Consider the following 19,403-nt stretch of genomic DNA (forward strand, 5'->3'; position numbering starts at 1 on the left):
TGGGACTTTATTTGAGACTTGTAAGTCTGGACTTGGCTTTTGATTTGAAACTTGTTGGACGTAACTTGGCTCTTGACTTGGGACCTGACTTGGGAATTGGGACTTTTAAGGTCTTGACTTTTTCCCACCTCTGGATTTTATTTTCACACTGACAGATGTTTATTTAGATTATACATTGTCACTGAACTCACAGCATCAGGTTGCATCTCTTTTGGTTGTCTTAAAGTTTAAATAAAGTTCTTTATTAAACCGGTGAAATCAGTGCCGGGTCGTAGTGGCTTTCACCGGGTCGGTGTATTTCATGGAAACATCATGTTGTCCATTTTGGCCGTTCCTGTTCTTATGTTTCACTAAGTGTTTGCGTTGATGTTAGACAGATGTTTGAGCAGCAGTTATTACAGCGATGCTCTTAAATATGGAAATCATGACTCGTCAGCTTTTTGTATTCCTCCATCAGCGCTGATTTAACGCTTCGGTGCAAATATCTGGATGTCGGTGAGACGAAAGAGTCTGAACTCTGACTGAGGTTTGGAAACATTACCAAGCGGCACATCTGTGACTGACATCAGTGAGAGCTCCTACGGTTGACGGAGTTTTCGGGGCCATACGGCTGTAATCTAATTTGGCTGTTTTGATGATTAGGTTCTGCTTTGATGATGCTGTGAAGCTGATATTACAGTTTATCATCCCCCCGTAGTCGCCACTTCCTCTATCTATCTTCACCTCTGTTGTATTTTATTTTAATTAACTTTGATTTTGTTTTGGTCTGAGAGGACGTTGGTTTGGCAGAGACACAAAGATGAGCTCAGAAACACAAAGATTCAACTCTTCATGACTAATTCAGTATAATTAAAATCAAACTGACCTCAGTTTACATCACAGATGTAGAAGCTGCTGTTTCATCAACAGAAGAATTCATATTTGTTATATCTCTAAGAGACGGTGTTGCTTTAAAAGAGACAATTCTAGGTTGGCATCATTGGTTGAGTTAAATTAAATAGATTTTAGAGTAGAAAGTTCAGCACTTTATGGCCAAAACTATGTGGAAACTGTAAGATGACGCCCACATGTGGTAGCTGATCATGTGATCCCAAAACCACGGTCATTAACATGCTGCTCTAACAGCCTCTTCAGGTTTCAGTCTTCCCACCAGGTTTTGGAACCTGCTGCAGAGATTTGCTCCCATTCAGACACAAAAAGCATTAGTGAGGTGTTGGAAGGCGTTGAGGTCAAGTTCTTCATCACCAAACTGGGAAAACCATCTCTTTATGGAGCTGGTATTGTGCTCTGGAGCAGAGAAAGAGACAATGCATGAATACGTACATGCTTCCGGATTATTGTTTTCATTCATTTGACTCATGGAACGTCCGGAAACTACCCGACTATCCAAGCTGGGTGTGTAAAGCAATTAATCCTTGTAAAGTGGAAGGAACCACGTTGGTACAACCAAAGAGATTGTGACCACCGATGAGGGTTCAGCTAGGCTAACCAGCTAACCGTAGCATTGTTAGACATTAGACGTTTCGAGGTAACAGCAAAGCATCCTCCATCTTTTAACAACTGGTGGTATGCTGCCTTCAAATGAGGTTCCATTTTCAGGGAAGTCCAGTACACAATAGGGATTTCACGATACCAAAAGTGTAGTAGTCGATACCAATACCAGTGAAATTCCACGATTCTCAGAACCCAATTCAATACCATGATAAAAAACAAAAGTAAAACAATAAATCCCATCATGCACTTCAACATAAACTCCTTTATTACCGTTCGTATTACTTGTGTTTGCTAATTTATAATTCATCCCTGATGATCCGCCTCGTTTCTTTCCAAATCTAGATTACCTTTGAACACATCATGATTCAGCGTTATGATGTTACCTTCTTCCAATACTCATTTTTACTGAATAGCTTGAACGCATCATAATGTAACTCAATGCAACCGCTGTTAACATTAGCTGTTAACGTTAGCTGTTAACGTTAGCTGTTAGCTCCATTATTTAACCAAGCAGGAATATGCTGCTAACGCTAACTAGCTCTCCTCCTGCTGATTTCAACTCAGATTTGTTGTTCACAGTTTAGCATTATCAGGGAAATCGTCCCCGAGATGATGGGACGCCGTTAGTCTTGAGCCCTGATCCCCAGACGGTACTGTAGAAATACGAGTACTGTCACGTTTTCAGAATTTTGGCATTGACTTGTTACCGAAGTATCGGTTCTCGTGACATCCCTTGTACACAATACGCACAACGTTTGAGTAGTTTACATACGTTTTAAGAACACTGTTGCTAAGTGACTTGTTCTGTTTTAAAAAAATGTGTGTGATCTATAGTTAAGTAGAAGGGCACTCGGAGAGCGCAGACCTCCGCCAAGACGGTCCAGAATGTAATGCTACACCCTTCCACCAGGTTTCATGAAAAGCTGGCCGGTAGTTTTTCCGTAATTCTGCTGACAAACAGACAAACCGAACCAAAATCATGACGTCCTTGGCGGAGGTGACTATCACATATATAATGAATAAGGAAAGGGTAAAAGGCATCAGTGAAAACCATTTTCTTGATGGGCCCCGTCGTGATGACACCATCTCAATGGATCATTAGAGTCGTCTCTTTAACACAATAACACAACGCCTCTTAAAAACCCATTTATTACCCAGAAGAACTGGGATTCTTTGGCTCCATTCACTGAGATTTACCTCAACCATTGAGCTCCATCTCAACCCCCGAGAGCAGCTCTGCCTTCAGGAAATGAGTGAATGACTCCAGTCCAACGTAATTCATCATGTTTTGAAAGGACAACAGCCAATCCATTGGCCACACTGTGGAGCTGACTGGAGGGATTTGACCCCGAGCCAGCAAGCGTATACAGTACGTGCTTCCAGTTGTGGGATCTCAACCACATCATCACCGAGAAACCCGTTTCATGGTCCGACGTGTGCCAGAAGCTTTGGGTCCAAAAAACCTCTGAGATATTTGCTTTAACCAAAACAAAAAGCAGCTCTGGATGAGGGTGGAAGTTCAACCAGAGGATACGTTTCCCATGATGTCATGGCCCATAAACGGGGATAAACGGCGCGATGATCCCGGCGATAAGAGACGGTCTGCAGTCGTCCTTGTTGTCAGAAATCAACGTGGTGTCTGAACCTCGCTCTGAGTCGCTCTCCAGCCGCTTCCTCGCAGAAACTGTTTATCCGTCGGTCCACTTACTGAATGAAGGATCTGTTTGGCGTGTAACCTCCCGGGGCTTTGTTAGTGTTTCAGGAGAACTCCGGGATGAGCAGTGAGGTCATTATGTACATTATCACTGCCAGATCTTTATGTCATGCATGAAGAGGCTCATTTGAATAACTCTGTGGTTGTCATGGTGATGATGTCTACTGTATATATGTTTTATGACCTTTGGTTTTTCTTCTCCACAAAGGTCCTGGTTCCAGGAAATACTAACAACGCCTTCCTGGACAACCTGATCCCAGATACTCCGTACTCGGTCACCGTCTCGGCTCTGTATGCCGACGGAGAGGGATCGCCGATCAACAGCAACGGCAAAACACGTAAGTGACAAGAGGCTGACTCATGCTGAGCACCGTCTACATCGATGCATCGTACACTTGAAGAAGTGTTCATCTTAACAAAACGAGGTCATCAGTGTTAACTCAGCTTCTCTAAACACATCTTATCTATTCAGTGGTGCTTCAGAACTCTGAGTTACATTTAAACAAACAACGACTACAAAGAAGAAACAGAACCAGAGAAGCCTGCACGGCCACCGCGGTCCAGCCAAAGTGGTTATAAAAACAGATTCGTTTATGGATTTATTTAACCTTGATGAACTTTGTAACAGCAGTTTGTCAGTGGATCCTTTTAAAACTCAGATGAAATGTAACTTCCTGTAAATGTTGTTGTGTCATTGTGTTGTTGTGTTTGTGCTGCAGTGCCGCGTGCCGGTCCCAGGAACATGCGTGTGTTTGAACCCACCACCAGCACCCTCACCCTCAGCTGGGACCATGCAGAGGGTCCCGTCAGGCAGTACAAGATCTCCTACGCCCCCATGACCGGAGACCCCATCACCGAGTTTGTAAGTACGCCGCTGAAAAATGTCTATAAACCCTCAATGCTCAACATCTTAAATGTAGAGATCAGCAGCAACAGTCCTGCAGGAGGAACTCGCTGCTGGATGCAGAACTCCGACATTAAACTCTGTTCTGTAAACAAGAAGCTCAACACATTATCAGTTTATCACCTCTGTTCAAGTCCAGTCTGTGAGCAACGTGTAATTTATGTTTTGTTCAAGTTTAAACTAGTTCGACGTCTCTTCCTGGTGCATTTATTACTGAAGTCACATGTTTTTACCTCCTGGCGGTTTTGGGGAAAAGACCTCGTATGTTGTCTTTAGGACTGTCAAAGTTAACGTGATAATAATGTGTTAACGCAAATTTGTTTTAACGTCACTAATTTATTTAACGCAGTCGATCTTTCTGGGCTGTAGCGGACTCAGCTTTAAAGCTAGAGCGATGTTACTTACACTAAATTTTGGTGAGGAAAAACTGGCATGGCCATTTTCAGAGGGGTCCTTTGACCTCTGACCTCAAGATAAGTGAATGAAAATACAACTCGACAAATAATGGAAATGCCAATTTCTAAGAATTTAAAAATGAAAACGGCATTTGACATTTAATTTTCAAGGACTTTTCAAGGACCTACTTTACATTGGACAATATTAAAATGTTAGGTCACATTTGGAAAATTTGTTAATTTATTTTCATTTTCATTTTTTACTCAAATTACACATACATATGTGCATGTTTCATTTTCAAGTTATCATTCATATTTATATATAAATATTTGTCCACTCCCATGTTGATAAGAGTATTAAATACTTGATAAATCTCCCTTTAAGGTTCATTTTGAACAGATAAAAAATGTGCGATTCATTTTCGATTAATTGCGATTAAATATTTCAATTGATTGACGGTCCTAGTTTTCTTACAAGATGTCTTTTACCAGATTTCAGTCCTGTCCAGGCTGCATTACAGTGTGAAGAACAGCTGGTCTTAACCTTTAAAACAAATCAAAAGCACTCATTAAAGACAGAATAAAACTCAATAATTCAAAATGGGAGAAAACTTTAGAAGCAGACACATTTTGTTAAGACACAAAGAAAATGTGTCTCATTTCATCCACTCTCCGTTTCAGCAATAATGAGATTAATGTCAGGTTATTATTTAGGATAAATGTGTCATATAAACTCTGGATAAACTCTCGCCGTTCGCCCTTCGCCGTGATGATCCCTGCTAACCACGCGGTGACATCACATCTCAGGATTCCCTTGGCCGGTTCAGGTTATAAATCACCGATTAGTGAGACTAATTACAGGCTCTGTTAAAGAAACACTGTAATTTGCTCGGTAATAGCGTTATTAATAGTCTTTAATAAGGAGTTGGAGGCGGAGGCGGACCAGCTGTGCTCCCAACCCTCCCCTTGTTAGCAAAGCACCTGCTCTGCATGATGACGTCGGCTCGCTGCGGCGGAGGGACGGCGATGAAAGGATTCCTCCAGACGGGGACCGACGGGGGAACTTAGGACCGTTTATATAAACACGCGCAATTATTACAATTTAGCATCTGCGGCTAATAGAGGAGGTTCAGTTTGTGCTTCCAAGAGCAAAACTCAACGGCAATTTTCTGCTTCAGGACACAAAATGATTCCTTCCTGTTTATTACTCTGGAAAGTTACGGCTCAGAGGGTAACACCGTGTGGAAATTCACAGATTTCACAACACCAACAACTCCCTCAACCCCGCGTCCCTCCCAGAGTACACACATTACACTGTTTATACTCTCACATATTCATGAAAGGGATGTTTAGTGGCATTTATGCATCAGTTAGATTTGCAAACACGTCTGTTTTAATCAAACTCAGTGCAGTTTGTTTGGTAGTTGTGAACTCAGTAGTCGTACTCTGGTGTGGACCAGAGCAACCATTCCAGGACCGCTATGAGACGTGGTGTCGGACCGTTTCTATGCCAACCAAAACACAGGCTGCCTGCGCAGGTATTAGTTGAGATGGACTCAGGTAAACGACAGGTTAACAGGAGAGGGAGAGGACGGACTGATGTTTGTTTGACATCTGGGCCGAAGAGAACAAACAGAATACGCGAGCAGCCTCCCAGTTACCTGAGAGATAGACGAGCAGACACACCAGAGGGCTGTCACAACATCCTTCTAGAGAGTCCCCGTTATTCTGATTCTCTGAATGTAAACAGAGATTAGTTGTGAGTGGGAGATCCTCTGTGGTGACTCTGTGGTGACTCTGTGGTGGTGTGTTGATCCTCAGACGGTGGTTCCCGGGAACAGAAACAACGCCAGGCTGCAGAACCTGCTCCCCGACACCCCGTACAACATCACCATAGAGGCCGTCTACGCCGAGGGTCCCGGAGGGTCACTCAATGGAAACGGACGTACAAGTGAGACAGCCGCTCTTTAAGAACTCAGATTCAGAAGAAGCTCTGCTCTCTCTTTCTGCTGCTGAGAGATGTTGATGGATGTTGATGGATGTTGATGGATGTGGTGAAGTGGAAGTCAGTCCTCAGTCAGTCTACACAGGATGCGTTCAGGCATAGTACTGTCTGTAGGCGTTTTGTGTTTTAGCAACACACAGTCACTGTAGTAAAGTGTGTAAAACAAAGCAAACAGGCTGTGTAGCTCAACCTCCAGACTTTACTAGTTTTACAGTAGCTGATTTATTAACAGCAGGTTTCTCAACACGTCTGAGACCTCTAATCTTTAACAAGCTCCTGTAGAAGGTGATAATGTTACAGATTTCAGCTTTAACAGCAACACAACGACGGCTCCATACTGAGTACTATAGTACTACATATATAGTATAGAGTACTATAGTACATACTATGTAGCGCACAGAGTTTAACCCTTTGAGCTCTGCATTATACATATTTCCCAGTGACCACATCGGGGTTTTTGCTTATTGTGATGTCATTTCTTGGAGCTGAATTATACAACAACATTTCCAAAATCGTACAGTGCAATGCCCAACTTTAGTTTCCGCTGCAAAAACAATGAATGCTCTAGCTATTAAGTTTTTTTAAATTTGAGATAGATTCAAACAGGATCATGCAACCAGCGATGTGGTTTCAAGTCAAACAGCAGATTAATCACCAGTTATATTTGATTCTTTTGGGATCCACAGAATGAAACAGACTGAAACTTGGAAACTTATGGTGATATTAATGAGCTTTCAGGCAATTACCTTTTAAATAATATAACTTTTTGTTTTGTTGATATTAAGTGATATTGTTATTAAAAGAAGTAATTTGCCTTCCAAACTTCCTCATTTAAAAATATTGTCACTTACATTACTTCATGTAAAAATCCTTGAAAAAACAAGTAACAGATTTCTTCAAATTTACTTGTTGCAAGAAAAATACAGTTTTATTTCTGAGAAGTAAAACTACTGAAACACCAGATTAAAGCATCTGTAGATTCAGTTCACTTTGAAATAGAAATGCAGTCTGATGGGAATCGTTGTTGGTGTTGTTGACCTGTGTCTGCTCTGTGTGTTTCAGTCTGGATGTTGAGTGTTGTTGATGATGTTGACCAGTGTCTGCTCTGTGTGTTTCAGTCTGGATGTTGAGTGTTGTTGGTGTTGTTGACTAGTGTCTGCTCTGTGTGTTTCAGTCTGGATGTTGAGTGTTGTTGATGATGTTGACCTGTGTCTGCTCTGTGTGTTTCAGTCGGGATGTTGAGTGTTGTTGGTGTTGTTGACCAGTGTCTGCTCTGTGTGTTTCAGTCTGGATGTTGAGTGTTGTTGGTGTTGTTGACCTGTGTCTGCTCTGTGTGTTTCAGTCTGGATGTTGAGTGTTGTTGATGATGTTGACCTGTGTCTGCTCTGTGTGTTTCAGTCTGGATGTTGAGTGTTGTTGGTGTTGTTGACTAGTGTCTGCTCTGTGTGTTTCAGTCTGGATGTTGAGTGTTGTTGATGATGTTGACCTGTGTCTGCTCTGTGTGTTTCAGTCGGGATGTTGAGTGTTGTTGATGATGTTGACCTGTGTCTGCTCTGTGTGTTTCAGTCGGGATGTTGAGTGTTGTTGGTGTTGTTGACCAGTGTCTGCTCTGTGTGTTTCAGTCTGGATGTTGAGTGTTGTTGGTGTTGTTGACCTGTGTCTGCTCTGTGTGTTTCAGTCTGGATGTTGAGTGTTGTTGGTGTTGTTGACCTGTGTCTGCTCTGTGTGTTTCAGTCTGGATGTTGAGTGTTGTTGGTGTTGTTGACCTGTGTCTGCTCTGTGTGTTTCAGTCTGGATGTTGAGTGTTGTTGATGATGTTGACCTGTGTCTGCTCTGTGTGTTTCAGTCTGGATGTTGAGTGTTGTTGATGATGTTGACCTGTGTCTCCTCTGTGTGTTTCAGTCTGGATGTTGAGTGTTGTTGATGATGTTGACCTGTGTCTGCTCTGTGTGTTTCAGTCTGGATGTTGAGTGTTGTTGATGATGTTGACCTGTGTCTGCTCTGTGTGTTTCAGTCTGGATGTTGAGTGTTGTTGATGATGTTGACCTGTGTCTCCTCTGTGTGTTTCAGTCGGGATGTTGAGTCCCAGGAACCTGCGTGTCTCAGATGAGTGGTACACCAGGTTCAGGGTGGCCTGGGACCCGGTATCAGCTCCAGTCCAGGGATACCGACTCATCTATGCTCCTGCAGGTGAGAATATGTGTTGGAAGTCCAGAGAACTAAAACTCTGCTTCCTCTTATAACATACAGCGACTGAGCGAACTCTGGCTGGACTCTGAATGAAGAGTCTCGCTATTACAGAGAGAGCACAATATTGATTAACTGTCAGCCTCGGTTTTGACCAGTGAGAATCAGTTGGAGGTACGCTGAACTCTGTCTGTTTGATGACGCACGGAGCAGGTTAGGACATCTTCATTAGGAAAAACTGAAACTATCTGATGTCCAGTTAAGAAGAGGAGTTAGAAGGGAAAGCTTGGTAACTACTCATTAAAGTAAAAATAAAGAAAAAGAGAAAATAAAGAGTTGTTGTTTCACTCAGATTGTGAAGAATTGGTGCTCGAAGGGCTCGATGTTGAACTTCTGCTTCCCAGATAGTTGTGATCAATGTTTGGTTACACAATGTTTTTATCTCTGTTGTGTCTCCAGGCTCGGACCGGCCCGTAGACTTCTTTGTGGGCGATGTGACGTCGTACACGCTGCACAACCTGCTGCCTGGAACCACCTACGACCTGAAAGTGATCGCTCAGTACTTCGGCGGCGCGAGTGGACCGCTGCCCGGGCAGGGAACCACACGTACGTACAGGAACTCTGTGGGGAAAGACACATACTGTCAAGAAATGTAAATCCAGATCTCAACCGTTTTCTCCAACGTTGATGTTTCTATGAAGAATTGAAGACTTGTTTCCAACAACTTGAGATCTGCTTGGACTTATCGTACATGACGTACAAACTGCTCTGGTTTATGGTGTTTTGAGACATTATAAAAATGCTGCTGTAAAAGTACATTTAACGTTCACATAAACCAGAGCAGAAGAAGTATTTCTCAAACCGTTTCACAGGATATTTCTGAAACGTTTGACTGAAACTGTCTCTCTGATGTGATGTGTGATTTCTGTCATCTGCAGTCTACCTGAACGTGACCAACATCGAGACGTACGACGTTGACCACGACAAGTTTTGCATCAAGTGGACCGCTCACAGGGCGGCCACGTCCTACCGCCTCAAACTCCACCCAGCGGACCGTAAGTCTCCTCCAGTTCCACCACATGCACCGTTTTCAGGACTGTTTTTAAGCGCCTGCTTTAGGTTCTCATGTTCTCGGGTTGTTTGTCCGTCCGTCCATTCTCGTGAACGTGATATCTCAGGAACACCTGGAGGGAATTTCTTCAAACTTGGCACAAACGTCCACTTGGACTGAAGGATGAGCTGATAGGAGTTTGGTGGTAGATATTGTGTAGTCTGAACCAGCCGTTTCAGTGATGCTGATCAATGTGCATTGTCCCAGGAGAGAAAACCCCAAACAGCCACAACACAAATTCATTTCTCATTAAAATGTCTTGTAGATGATTTTGTAATAAACTAGATAAAAGCCATGTTGCTATGCCAACAACAGCAGCCTTAGCTGTCCTCACTAATCCTGCCCCACCACTACTACCTGCTGCAGAAGCATTAGATTCACGTGTGCACCTGACGCCGGCGGCGGTGTGGTCCACTTAAACACTCAGATCCTGATTGGAGGTGACTGGTTCGAGGCGGTGCATGTGGTAACGTGTGCAACGAGACTCCCAGCAGATGTTCATCTCCAGATGAGCTCATCTCGGTGCTACAGGCGTAACCTTCACGGCGTTTAGCGGACTGTGTCGGCTGTCGGGATCACGTCTGGACTGTTTTCTCCTCCCAGAGACTGTTTATCTTCAGGCCTCCTCCTCCTCGTGATTATTACTCCAAGCAGGATGCACGTCTTGGCGTGGATTGAAAGCGTCCGACCACCGGGCTTTTTTTAATTGTGTCTGAAGATCACATCCTTTTCAATTACTGCGGGGGTCTTTGAATGCCATCTGGTTCTTATTCACACGTTGGACACGGGTTAGCGGTTAAAGAGGAGGAAAAACCCATCCATATTTAAATATCTATATGGTAGTCATTAGCCGATCGGGACGTTGTGACGGGCTGCCAGAACAAATGTGTGTCTGCTAGCGTGAGACAGATGATAGCTCTAACCACAACCAGAGGATCAGAACCGCTCCGTCGCTGCTCTCAAGTCAACAAATCAGTAGACAGCGGGCTGGAAAACCTGAGATTCTACGCTGATATATCCTCCGTATTTTTAAAACCCCTGAAGTTAGAAGGAGAACATGTGGCTGCCAGTTCTTTAGGAGTTCTCTAATAGCAGCTGAAATATCTCAGGGATTATATTTAGTCAACATCGCTCTGTATCTTGATAAATGAGGGGCCACTGTTCTGGAGCAGATCGGACCGAGAGGCTCGCGTGTTTTCCCAGAACGATTTATATTAAGTGACTTCGATCATAACTTGTTGACATTACAGAGCTCATTCTGAAGGTATTGCGTCATGACAGAGAATGATGAAATCCTTCTAGGTTCTTCTACCCGAAAAAGCCCCACTGAAAAGCAGCGCTCATCATGTCTGGCAGCTTCCTCTGAGATAAACAGGCTTTGTTTGTTTGTGCTCAGCAGAACGCAGAGTGTAAATAGGAAACCTCATCATTAATAGATCACTGCCCGGCCCTGCAGAGACGTAAACATTTCACTGTTGTTGGGTCGAGGGCTTTCGTGGAATTTAAGCAGCATTAACTGATCTTTTATTTTCCTCCGTTAGCAACAAAACAGAAAATACAGCAACACAGAACTACAGATTAAAAAGCCCAAAGGCTCAAATATACGGTTTCCCTGCATGATGGCGGCTGGATGTGTGATGTGATTTTATTCTGATTGATACTCTGAAGATTGGTGGATTAAATATCTCTCCTTCCTCCTGCAGCCTCCAGTAACGGACAACATGAGATCACCATCCCCGCCGGTGTGCCTCAGTACTGCTTCGACGGACTTTCTCAGGACGCTCTGTACACCGCCACCGTCTTCGTTCAGACGCCGAACCTGGAGGGTCCAGGAGTCAGCGCCAAAGAGAGAACACGTGAGTTGTTGTTTTAATCTTCCAATTTCTGTCATCACACTCATCGGAGCCTCATCAGATCAGTAGTACTAAATTTGCAACTTAGCTATGAGACATGTTTAAATACAGTAGAAACAGCATCCGACATAAATGAACATTTCTATGTTTTAGAAATTTCTACGTTTTAAAAATAAATGTAGCCAGTAATTAATTGATACAATTTTAAAAATAAAATAAATGCCAAAATAAATAATAATACATATAAAAATTAATTCATTAATTAATTTTAAAATTAATAAAAAAACAACAACAAATAAAAGGGAAAATTAAACAAAATAGAAAATTAATTAATTAATTAAAGTAAATAAATAAATATGTCATTAAATGTAACAAAAATAATATTAAAAATAAATGTAGCCATTAATGATAAAATTATAAATATAAAATACATTTTAAAAAAATAGGACAGAATCTGTCAAAATAAAAAGTAAATGAATAAATAACTCGATAAATATATAAATAAATATGTCATTAACTGTAACAAAAAATATATCAAAAATAAATGTAGCCATTAATTAATTGATAATAATAATTAATAATAATAATTAATATATAATAAATGCATAAATAAATAAATAAAGATGAATGTAAAAATAAATAAATAATTAATGAAATCAAAAATAAATAAATGAATTTTAAAATAAAAAATAAAAGGTCAAATTAAACAAAATAGTAAATAAATAAATAAGTGAGTTAATACAAAGATAAATAAATAAAGATTTATGTTATATACAGCCGTCGCCTCAAATGTACAACAGAAAACATGATTGTAGGAACGAGCTCTGAGATCTTTCCAAACTGTAAACTGTGATGTCTGAGACATGAAGCCTGATACAAACAGAGAGTGACATCACCTCACAGCGCCGTTCCAACACGATGACCTCATCACACGACATGTTTACTGTTGTTCTGTATTTATTATAAATACACTGATGGCAGTTTTTGTTTCTCACAGTGGTGAAGCCAACTCCAGTTCCAACGCTCCCACCGACCCCAGCGCCTCCTCCCACCATCCCCCCGGCATGGGCAGGTAAGCACCCACAATCCTTTGCTGTGAATGAAACTGAAGTAATGTTTTTTTGTAGCACAGCTGTCTGTGAATACAGCTGTCTTTCTGTCTTACACTTATTTACATAAAGCAGTGATATCACGACGGCTGATAGTCACCACTCAACTCAAATGTCTGGTAATCGATAAACACGGACACTCCTCGTCCCGAGACGCAGCTCAGCACTGTGTGTCTGTAGCTCAATGAGTAGAGCGGGTCGTCCTTTAAGGTCGGCGGTTTGATCCCTGGTTCGTACCGTCTGCATATTGAAGTGTCCTTGAGGGAGACACTGAACCCCCAAGTTGCTCCCCGGGTGCTTCACAGCAGTCCACCGCTCCTACAACGCTTAGGATGGGTTAAATGCAGAGGTCAAAGGTCTTTATGGGGGTCCAGGGGGTCTTTAGGGGGAGATAGCAGGTCAACAGTAGATGTCACATAGAAGTGGTGTACATCATCTGAAAGCTGAGAACCTGAAGATTAATTTGAGATGCTGCTCAGCGCTGTGTGTCGAGTTGTTTGTTTTATATACATTTTAAAGTGCATCAGGGTTTAGAACATTATGATAGAAGTATACGATGGTCATCCCCATGCTCTATTATGTCTCATATGTTCATACCATTTGTTACACAGATTTGGTGCTACATTTAACCATTTGTTACCACTGGAGAATTGATCAAAATGATCAATAATCCCTCCAAAATACCACATTAGGACACCGAGACCTTGAGGAACACCATAGAAAAAGCCATGCTGTGATTTGGAATCAAAACTTTTTTGACATTTTTGAGATTTCTGCAAGAATTTGCATTTTTCGGTGATTGAATTGCAAGCAAAAAATTGCATGCTTTTTAATGGAACCGTAATTAAAATAATAATGGAACTAGATGGCACTCAGCTTGTGGTGCTCAAAACGCCAAAAAATACATTTGAAAAACTCAAAAGCGACATCTCTGTTCAGAAATCCTGACGCTGTTACTCAAGATAATCGACAGACCTTGTTGTGAGCAGTTTCATGTAGGAACTATCTTCTTCTAAGGAGGATGCCTTTAATATTTACATCTTGCGTATGGTGATATCACGAGCTCCTCGTCCATGAGTCGATGCACGCTTCCTTCTGCGCGGTGATACGGTAGCGTCAAGTGCAACTCTGGTGAAAACTCTAGTCTGACCTTTGCACCTTTGTCAGACAGCGCTGACCTTTTAAGGGAACTGAAGAGTCCAGAGTTTCCTCTGTTGGAGGACAAACTGCTCCACAAGAGACACACAGTTTGCAGACGGTTGTGCGGCAGGAATCACTGGTTCAGATATATGTATATGTTAGATGAACGTATATGTTTTGTATAAAATGTGTGGACTTATTGTTCTTTTAGTGACGGAGCAAACTAGCTCAATATTTCCGTTAACTGAGAGTTCAGTGAGTCTTTTTTTAATGAAATGATGAGAACAGAAGAAGTTAAAACCTCGTCCCAGGACGCCATAAAGCGCTGACACATTCAGAACCAGCAGGTCCAACATCCCAGAAGGACTGTCAGAGGAAAACCTGGATCACCCCGGCACTGAATGGATCGAGTCTTTTCATTCAAGCTCGGCTCTGATTGGAAACTCCTCAATGCGGCGGCGTTCTGGCCGAGGCGGCGGTTCGAGCGCCTTCTGGATCCGACTCGCGCCAGCGGTGAATTAATAGCCGCCACATGTGCTGCTGGCACCGCGGGGCGCGGGAAGGGGAACACGCCCGTTTAGTGGAAAACAGACGAGTTTAGAGAATCAGTTTGTGTCTCGTATTGTGTGAAACTTGTTTATAAATCTCTGAGCGGCTGCATCACATGAGGCAAGATTACTCAAAGCTTTTTGGCCGATTCGTTTTCGTCTGACAGGAACCGATTAACGAGAGCTCACTTTCAACCTTCTGGTCACCAAATGTGGCTTGTTTTTTATTTTTATCGGTATTTACTATCCGCGATCCCATCACATCATTTTCTCAGACTTTTCTATGTCCTCCAGCTCACAAACAATAACGATGCCGTGTGTTGATGCCGTTTTCTCTGCCAGTGTTTGTGGTGCTGCCATGTCTGGAGGACGGAACCTGCCAAAATAAATAAATAAAGGAATAAATGAATAAATGACTCGATAAACAAATATGTCATTAAATGTAACAAAAATAATATTAAAAATAAATGTAGCCATTAATTAATTGATACAATTTTAATTATAAAACAAATGCTAAAATAAATAAAAATAAATGTAAAAATAAATATATGCAAAAATAGATACATTTATTTGAAAATTAATTAAAAATAAATATATTAACAAATAAAAGGGAAAATTAAACGAAATAGTAAATTAATTAATTAATTAATACAAAGATAAATAAATAAATATGTTATTAAATATAACAAAATAATATTTAAAAAGATTGTAGCCATTAATTAATTGATAAAATGTTTTAATATAAAATGAATAAAAAAAATAGGCCATCTGCCAAGAATCTGCCAAAATCAAAAATAAATGAATAAATAAATAAATACATGACTTGATAAATAAATATGTCATTAACTGTAACAAAAATTATTTTAAAAATAAATGTAGCCATTAATGAATTGATACAATTTTTGATATAAAAAATTAAAATAAATGCATAGATAAATAAAAAAAATGCAAAAATAAATAAATGAATTTTAAAAATAAAAATATTGAATACATAAAAATAAAAGGGAAAATTAAATAAAATAGTAAATAAATAACTGAATTAATACAAAGATAAATTTATGTTGCATTTTATCAATTAATTAATGGCTACATTTATTTTTAAAACGATTTTTTTTACATTTAATGACATATTTATTTAGTCATTTATTTATTTATTTATTTTAGATTTTTGCAGGTTCTGTCCTCCGTAGCCCTGAGGTCTGGCCGGTGGACTTTAAAGCTCCATGCTGACTTATATTTCTTGCCTCAGTTTGTAGAGGTGCCAAGGCAGATGTGGTGTTCCTCATCGACGGCTCCTGGAGCATCGGCGAGGACAGCTTCACCAAAGTCGTGCACTTTGTCTCCGGCATGATCTCTGCCTTCGATGTCGTTGGACCGTCAGGGATGCAGGTTGGTATTGATCCAGTGGCTGGACAGTAGAACGCTCTGACGTCAATACACAATAGTTTTTATTTGCACATTTAAAACATAGAGTAATGAAGCTCAATGTGTGCAGTATGTATACATGATTATAACTTTCTTGCGTTATACAAAATGTCAGTTTTCCTTTTTAAAATCATGATGTTAAAGATTGTCCTGCTGGTGAAACTGAACTACTGTATCTATATATATATGTATCTATACCTATATCTGACTGTACGTGACCTGGTTTCTTGCTGATGTCCGTGATGTGATCCTCCCATCAGGTGTCCTTCGTTCAGTACAGCGACGACGCAAAGACCGAGTTCAGGCTGAACGCTTATAAAGACAAAGGCATCGCCATGTCTGCACTTCACCTCATCCGCTACAAGGGAGGAAACACCAAGACAGGTTTGACCGCACGCCAAACGCCTCGGTGACAAAGACAGACAGACGGTCCGTTAGTTGTTTTACTGACACAGTTTCTCTCTGTCGAGCAGGAGTGGCGCTGAAACACACCTACGAGAAGGCCTTTTCTATTGCGAACGGGATGAGGAGAAACGTCCCCAAGGTGGTCGTCACGATCACAGACGGACGCTCTCAGGACGATGTGAAGAAGAACGCCGCCAAGCTGCAGCACGCAGGTAACGACATTATATCAGTCCTATTTCTATTAGCTTGACCTGTTAGAAAAAAGAACAATGAACTTTTAGTTACTACAGACCAGTTTCATCTTTTAGTTTGACAGTCATTTTTAGTCAAATAGAAACATCTTGCACCGATCTGAATAATGAATATCACTGAAACTGCTCTGGTTCTGGTTTGCGTGGCTGGTTTCCGTCTCTCTGGGATCATTAATCAGAATTAGTTGCAACTGAAGGCAGAAATCACAGCAGTAAACTTCTTATATTCTGACTGTATTTCTACATCGTGTCTTCAGGTTACAGCGTTTTTGCCATCGGCGTCGCCGACGTGGACTTCGTGGAGCTGCAGGAGATCGGCAGCAAACCCAGCGACAGACACGTCTTCGTCGTGGACGACTTTGACGCTTTCGACACCATCAAAGAAAACCTGATTACCTTCATTTGTGAAACCGCAACTTCCTGTAAGTTTGCACAAAATCTACTTCAGCAAAAACAACCTGGAAGGTTTTAAATGTTCCGTTCATATAAATGTCGTCTCTTCTTGTTCCACAGCGTGTCCGCTGATCTTCCTGAATGGATTTACGTCACCTGGTGAGTGCAAACAACGACGCAGGAAGCTGAGATTGGATTTAAGTTCATCCTGAACTCCTCAGTCAAAGCTCCTGATTGGTTGTGTTTCAGGCTTCCGGATGCTGGAGGCGTTCAACCTGACGGAGAAGACCTACGGCTACGTTAAAGGCGTCTCCATGGAGCCGGGCTCCTTCAACAGCTACACGGCGTACAGACTCCACAAGAACGCCTTCCTGACTCAGCCCACAACGTGAGTCTCACATGATACAACACTCACTATGTTGCCTCTTGTCTCTGTGGAAGGTTGTGTGAACCGTGTTTTTCCAGCATCGACCTGCTTTGCGTTCATACTGTTGTAGATTTGAGACTTAAACACGTCTTGGAGGAAAGCTGCTCCGGAGGCTGAAATGACACTTTGAGCCCCGTGCTCAGTAACCCCGTTCAGTAAACCATCCATGTCTTTTCACCCATGTTTTAAATATGACACAGAGGTTTTCCTGCAATAGGCCTCGATCAGACAGAGATGCGTCGCCACAGATGCTTCAAAAGCACCTCGGCAAAGTGCGTCGGGCAAAAACAGCGGTGCGCTCGTAGAGCGGGGCTGTGTGCTTGCAACCGAGCAAATGTGATCTCTCCTTCTCTTTGTAGCGTGCATGAAACCATCACGACATAAGATATGAATTCCCCCTCTCTCTCAGTCCAACAGCTAACTAGCTGTGTATCGGTTCAGTTCCTCCCGTCGAGTTAAAGCTCAACCAGTGAGGTTTCTCTCCCTTCAGAGCATCATTAAGAAGAGCTCCTTTAAGTCGTTAAGACACCATTTGAATGATTCATTGATTTATCTTTAGTTAATTGCTCTTATTGTCTACCGTCGTCTTGTTGATATCATGACACTAAGAAGCTAAAGAGTCCTGTTCTGCCAGCTGTGTCTCGACTGTTTGAGCTCGTTCTCTTTACAAACTGGGTCAGTGGATTTACGACGCTGCTCAGTGAGGTCACACAGCGCCGACCGAGCTGCAGGTCACGACACAACGCAGCCAGCCAGCCTCCATCCTTCTTCTTCTTCTTCCTCCTCCTCCAGTCTGAAGCCTCCGACAGGCCACTGAGTACAAATCTAACCGCAAACTAGACTGTTAACACTGGCCACCGCCCAACGCAGGCGTCCCCAATCCAGAACATCACATGCAACACCAAAGAGGTGGAAAACAGCTTGAGTTCTGACTCCTCTCCAAGTTTGACTTTTCCAAAATGTGTAGTGACATCAGAGGAACAAATGAGAAACATCCTGCTCCGAGAGATATAAAAGAAAAAATACGAGCCGGTGGTGGAAACACTGTTAAAATCCTTTTACTCGTGTAGAAGCAGCAACACGTCATTACAACGGAGTTTATACGTCCCATTCAGAGCTGGAAGTAGTATACCTTTACTGCAGTAAAAGTACTATTACCTCACCGTGAAAATACTCCACTACAAGGAAAAGCTCTGCACTCAAAACTGATGTGTCAGTGGTGAGAAAAGTTCATTTCAGACCCTGAGTAGAAGTATAAAGTAGCATAAAGTACCTTGAATAAGTGTTGTATTTGTGTAACTGTACTTGTGCTAGTATCCTCTTTACCCTCTCTGCTGCTGTCTGGATCACAGGTGATCATATGAATCCAACATGTGGTGTGTCTGTGTCTCCTGAACAGAGAGATCCACCCTGACGGTCTCCCCCACGCCTACACCATCATCCTGATGTTCCGCCTCCTGCCCGACTCGCCCAGCGAGCCCTTCGACATCTGGCAGGTGTCAAGCAAAGACCACAAGCCAGAGACCGGCGTCACCATCAACCGTAAATACCCTCCTGTGTTCTGATCCACTGATCCACTGGTGTGTGTGTGTGTGTGTGTGTGTGTGCGAGTGCATGAGGAGCAGCTGGGCCTCATTGTGTGTGTTCATGGACAGAGTAGAGTAGAGTGGGCTGTAATGAGCCGGCCGTGCTCCTCCGGCTGCTGATAACCGAGCCGACTCCTTTTGACAACAAAATGGCCGAAAAATGTCTGAAAATATGTCTGAAAAAGGCTGAAGAAAGGCCGACATATATCCAAAAGAAATGTCCGAAAAATGACCAAAAGAATTCTGGAAAATTACCAAAAAATTTACGAAAGTAGGCCGAAAAAAGTCAGAAAAAAAGTCTGACATATGTCCAAAAAAATCCGATAAAATGTCTGAAAAGATTTGCAAAAATCAGTCCGAAAAAAATCTGAAAATGTAAAAAAAAAAGGCTAAACAAAGGTGGACATATGTATATCCCCAAAAAATCCGAAAAATGTCCAAAAAATGCACGAAAGA

At 41.9% G+C, this 19,403-nt stretch overlaps 1 protein-coding gene across 5 annotated transcripts in view; it reads left to right on the forward strand.

The window, feature by feature from the left end:
• col12a1b (collagen, type XII, alpha 1b) overlaps positions 1-19,403 on the forward strand; it is a 143,457-nt gene that overhangs the window by 90,877 nt on the left and 33,177 nt on the right. For all 5 annotated transcript variants that reach the window (XM_074616517.1, XM_074616512.1, XM_074616518.1 and 2 more), the window contains 15 exons: positions 3,417-3,546; positions 3,928-4,070; positions 6,329-6,458; positions 8,583-8,702; positions 9,159-9,305; positions 9,638-9,754; positions 11,514-11,666; positions 12,661-12,735; positions 15,710-15,849; positions 16,146-16,269; positions 16,359-16,502; positions 16,799-16,963; positions 17,055-17,093; positions 17,184-17,322; positions 18,761-18,903. In XM_074616517.1, coding sequence (XP_074472618.1) covers positions 3,417-3,546; positions 3,928-4,070; positions 6,329-6,458; positions 8,583-8,702; positions 9,159-9,305; positions 9,638-9,754; positions 11,514-11,666; positions 12,661-12,735; positions 15,710-15,849; positions 16,146-16,269; positions 16,359-16,502; positions 16,799-16,963; positions 17,055-17,093; positions 17,184-17,322; positions 18,761-18,903 — 1,909 coding nt within the window. The remainder of the gene's footprint in view (positions 1-3,416; positions 3,547-3,927; positions 4,071-6,328; positions 6,459-8,582; positions 8,703-9,158; positions 9,306-9,637; positions 9,755-11,513; positions 11,667-12,660; positions 12,736-15,709; positions 15,850-16,145; positions 16,270-16,358; positions 16,503-16,798; positions 16,964-17,054; positions 17,094-17,183; positions 17,323-18,760; positions 18,904-19,403) is intronic.

This window comes from Sebastes fasciatus, chromosome 18 (genome assembly GCF_043250625.1).
Source record: "Sebastes fasciatus isolate fSebFas1 chromosome 18, fSebFas1.pri, whole genome shotgun sequence".
Lineage (NCBI taxonomy): Eukaryota > Metazoa > Chordata > Actinopteri > Perciformes > Sebastidae > Sebastes > Sebastes fasciatus.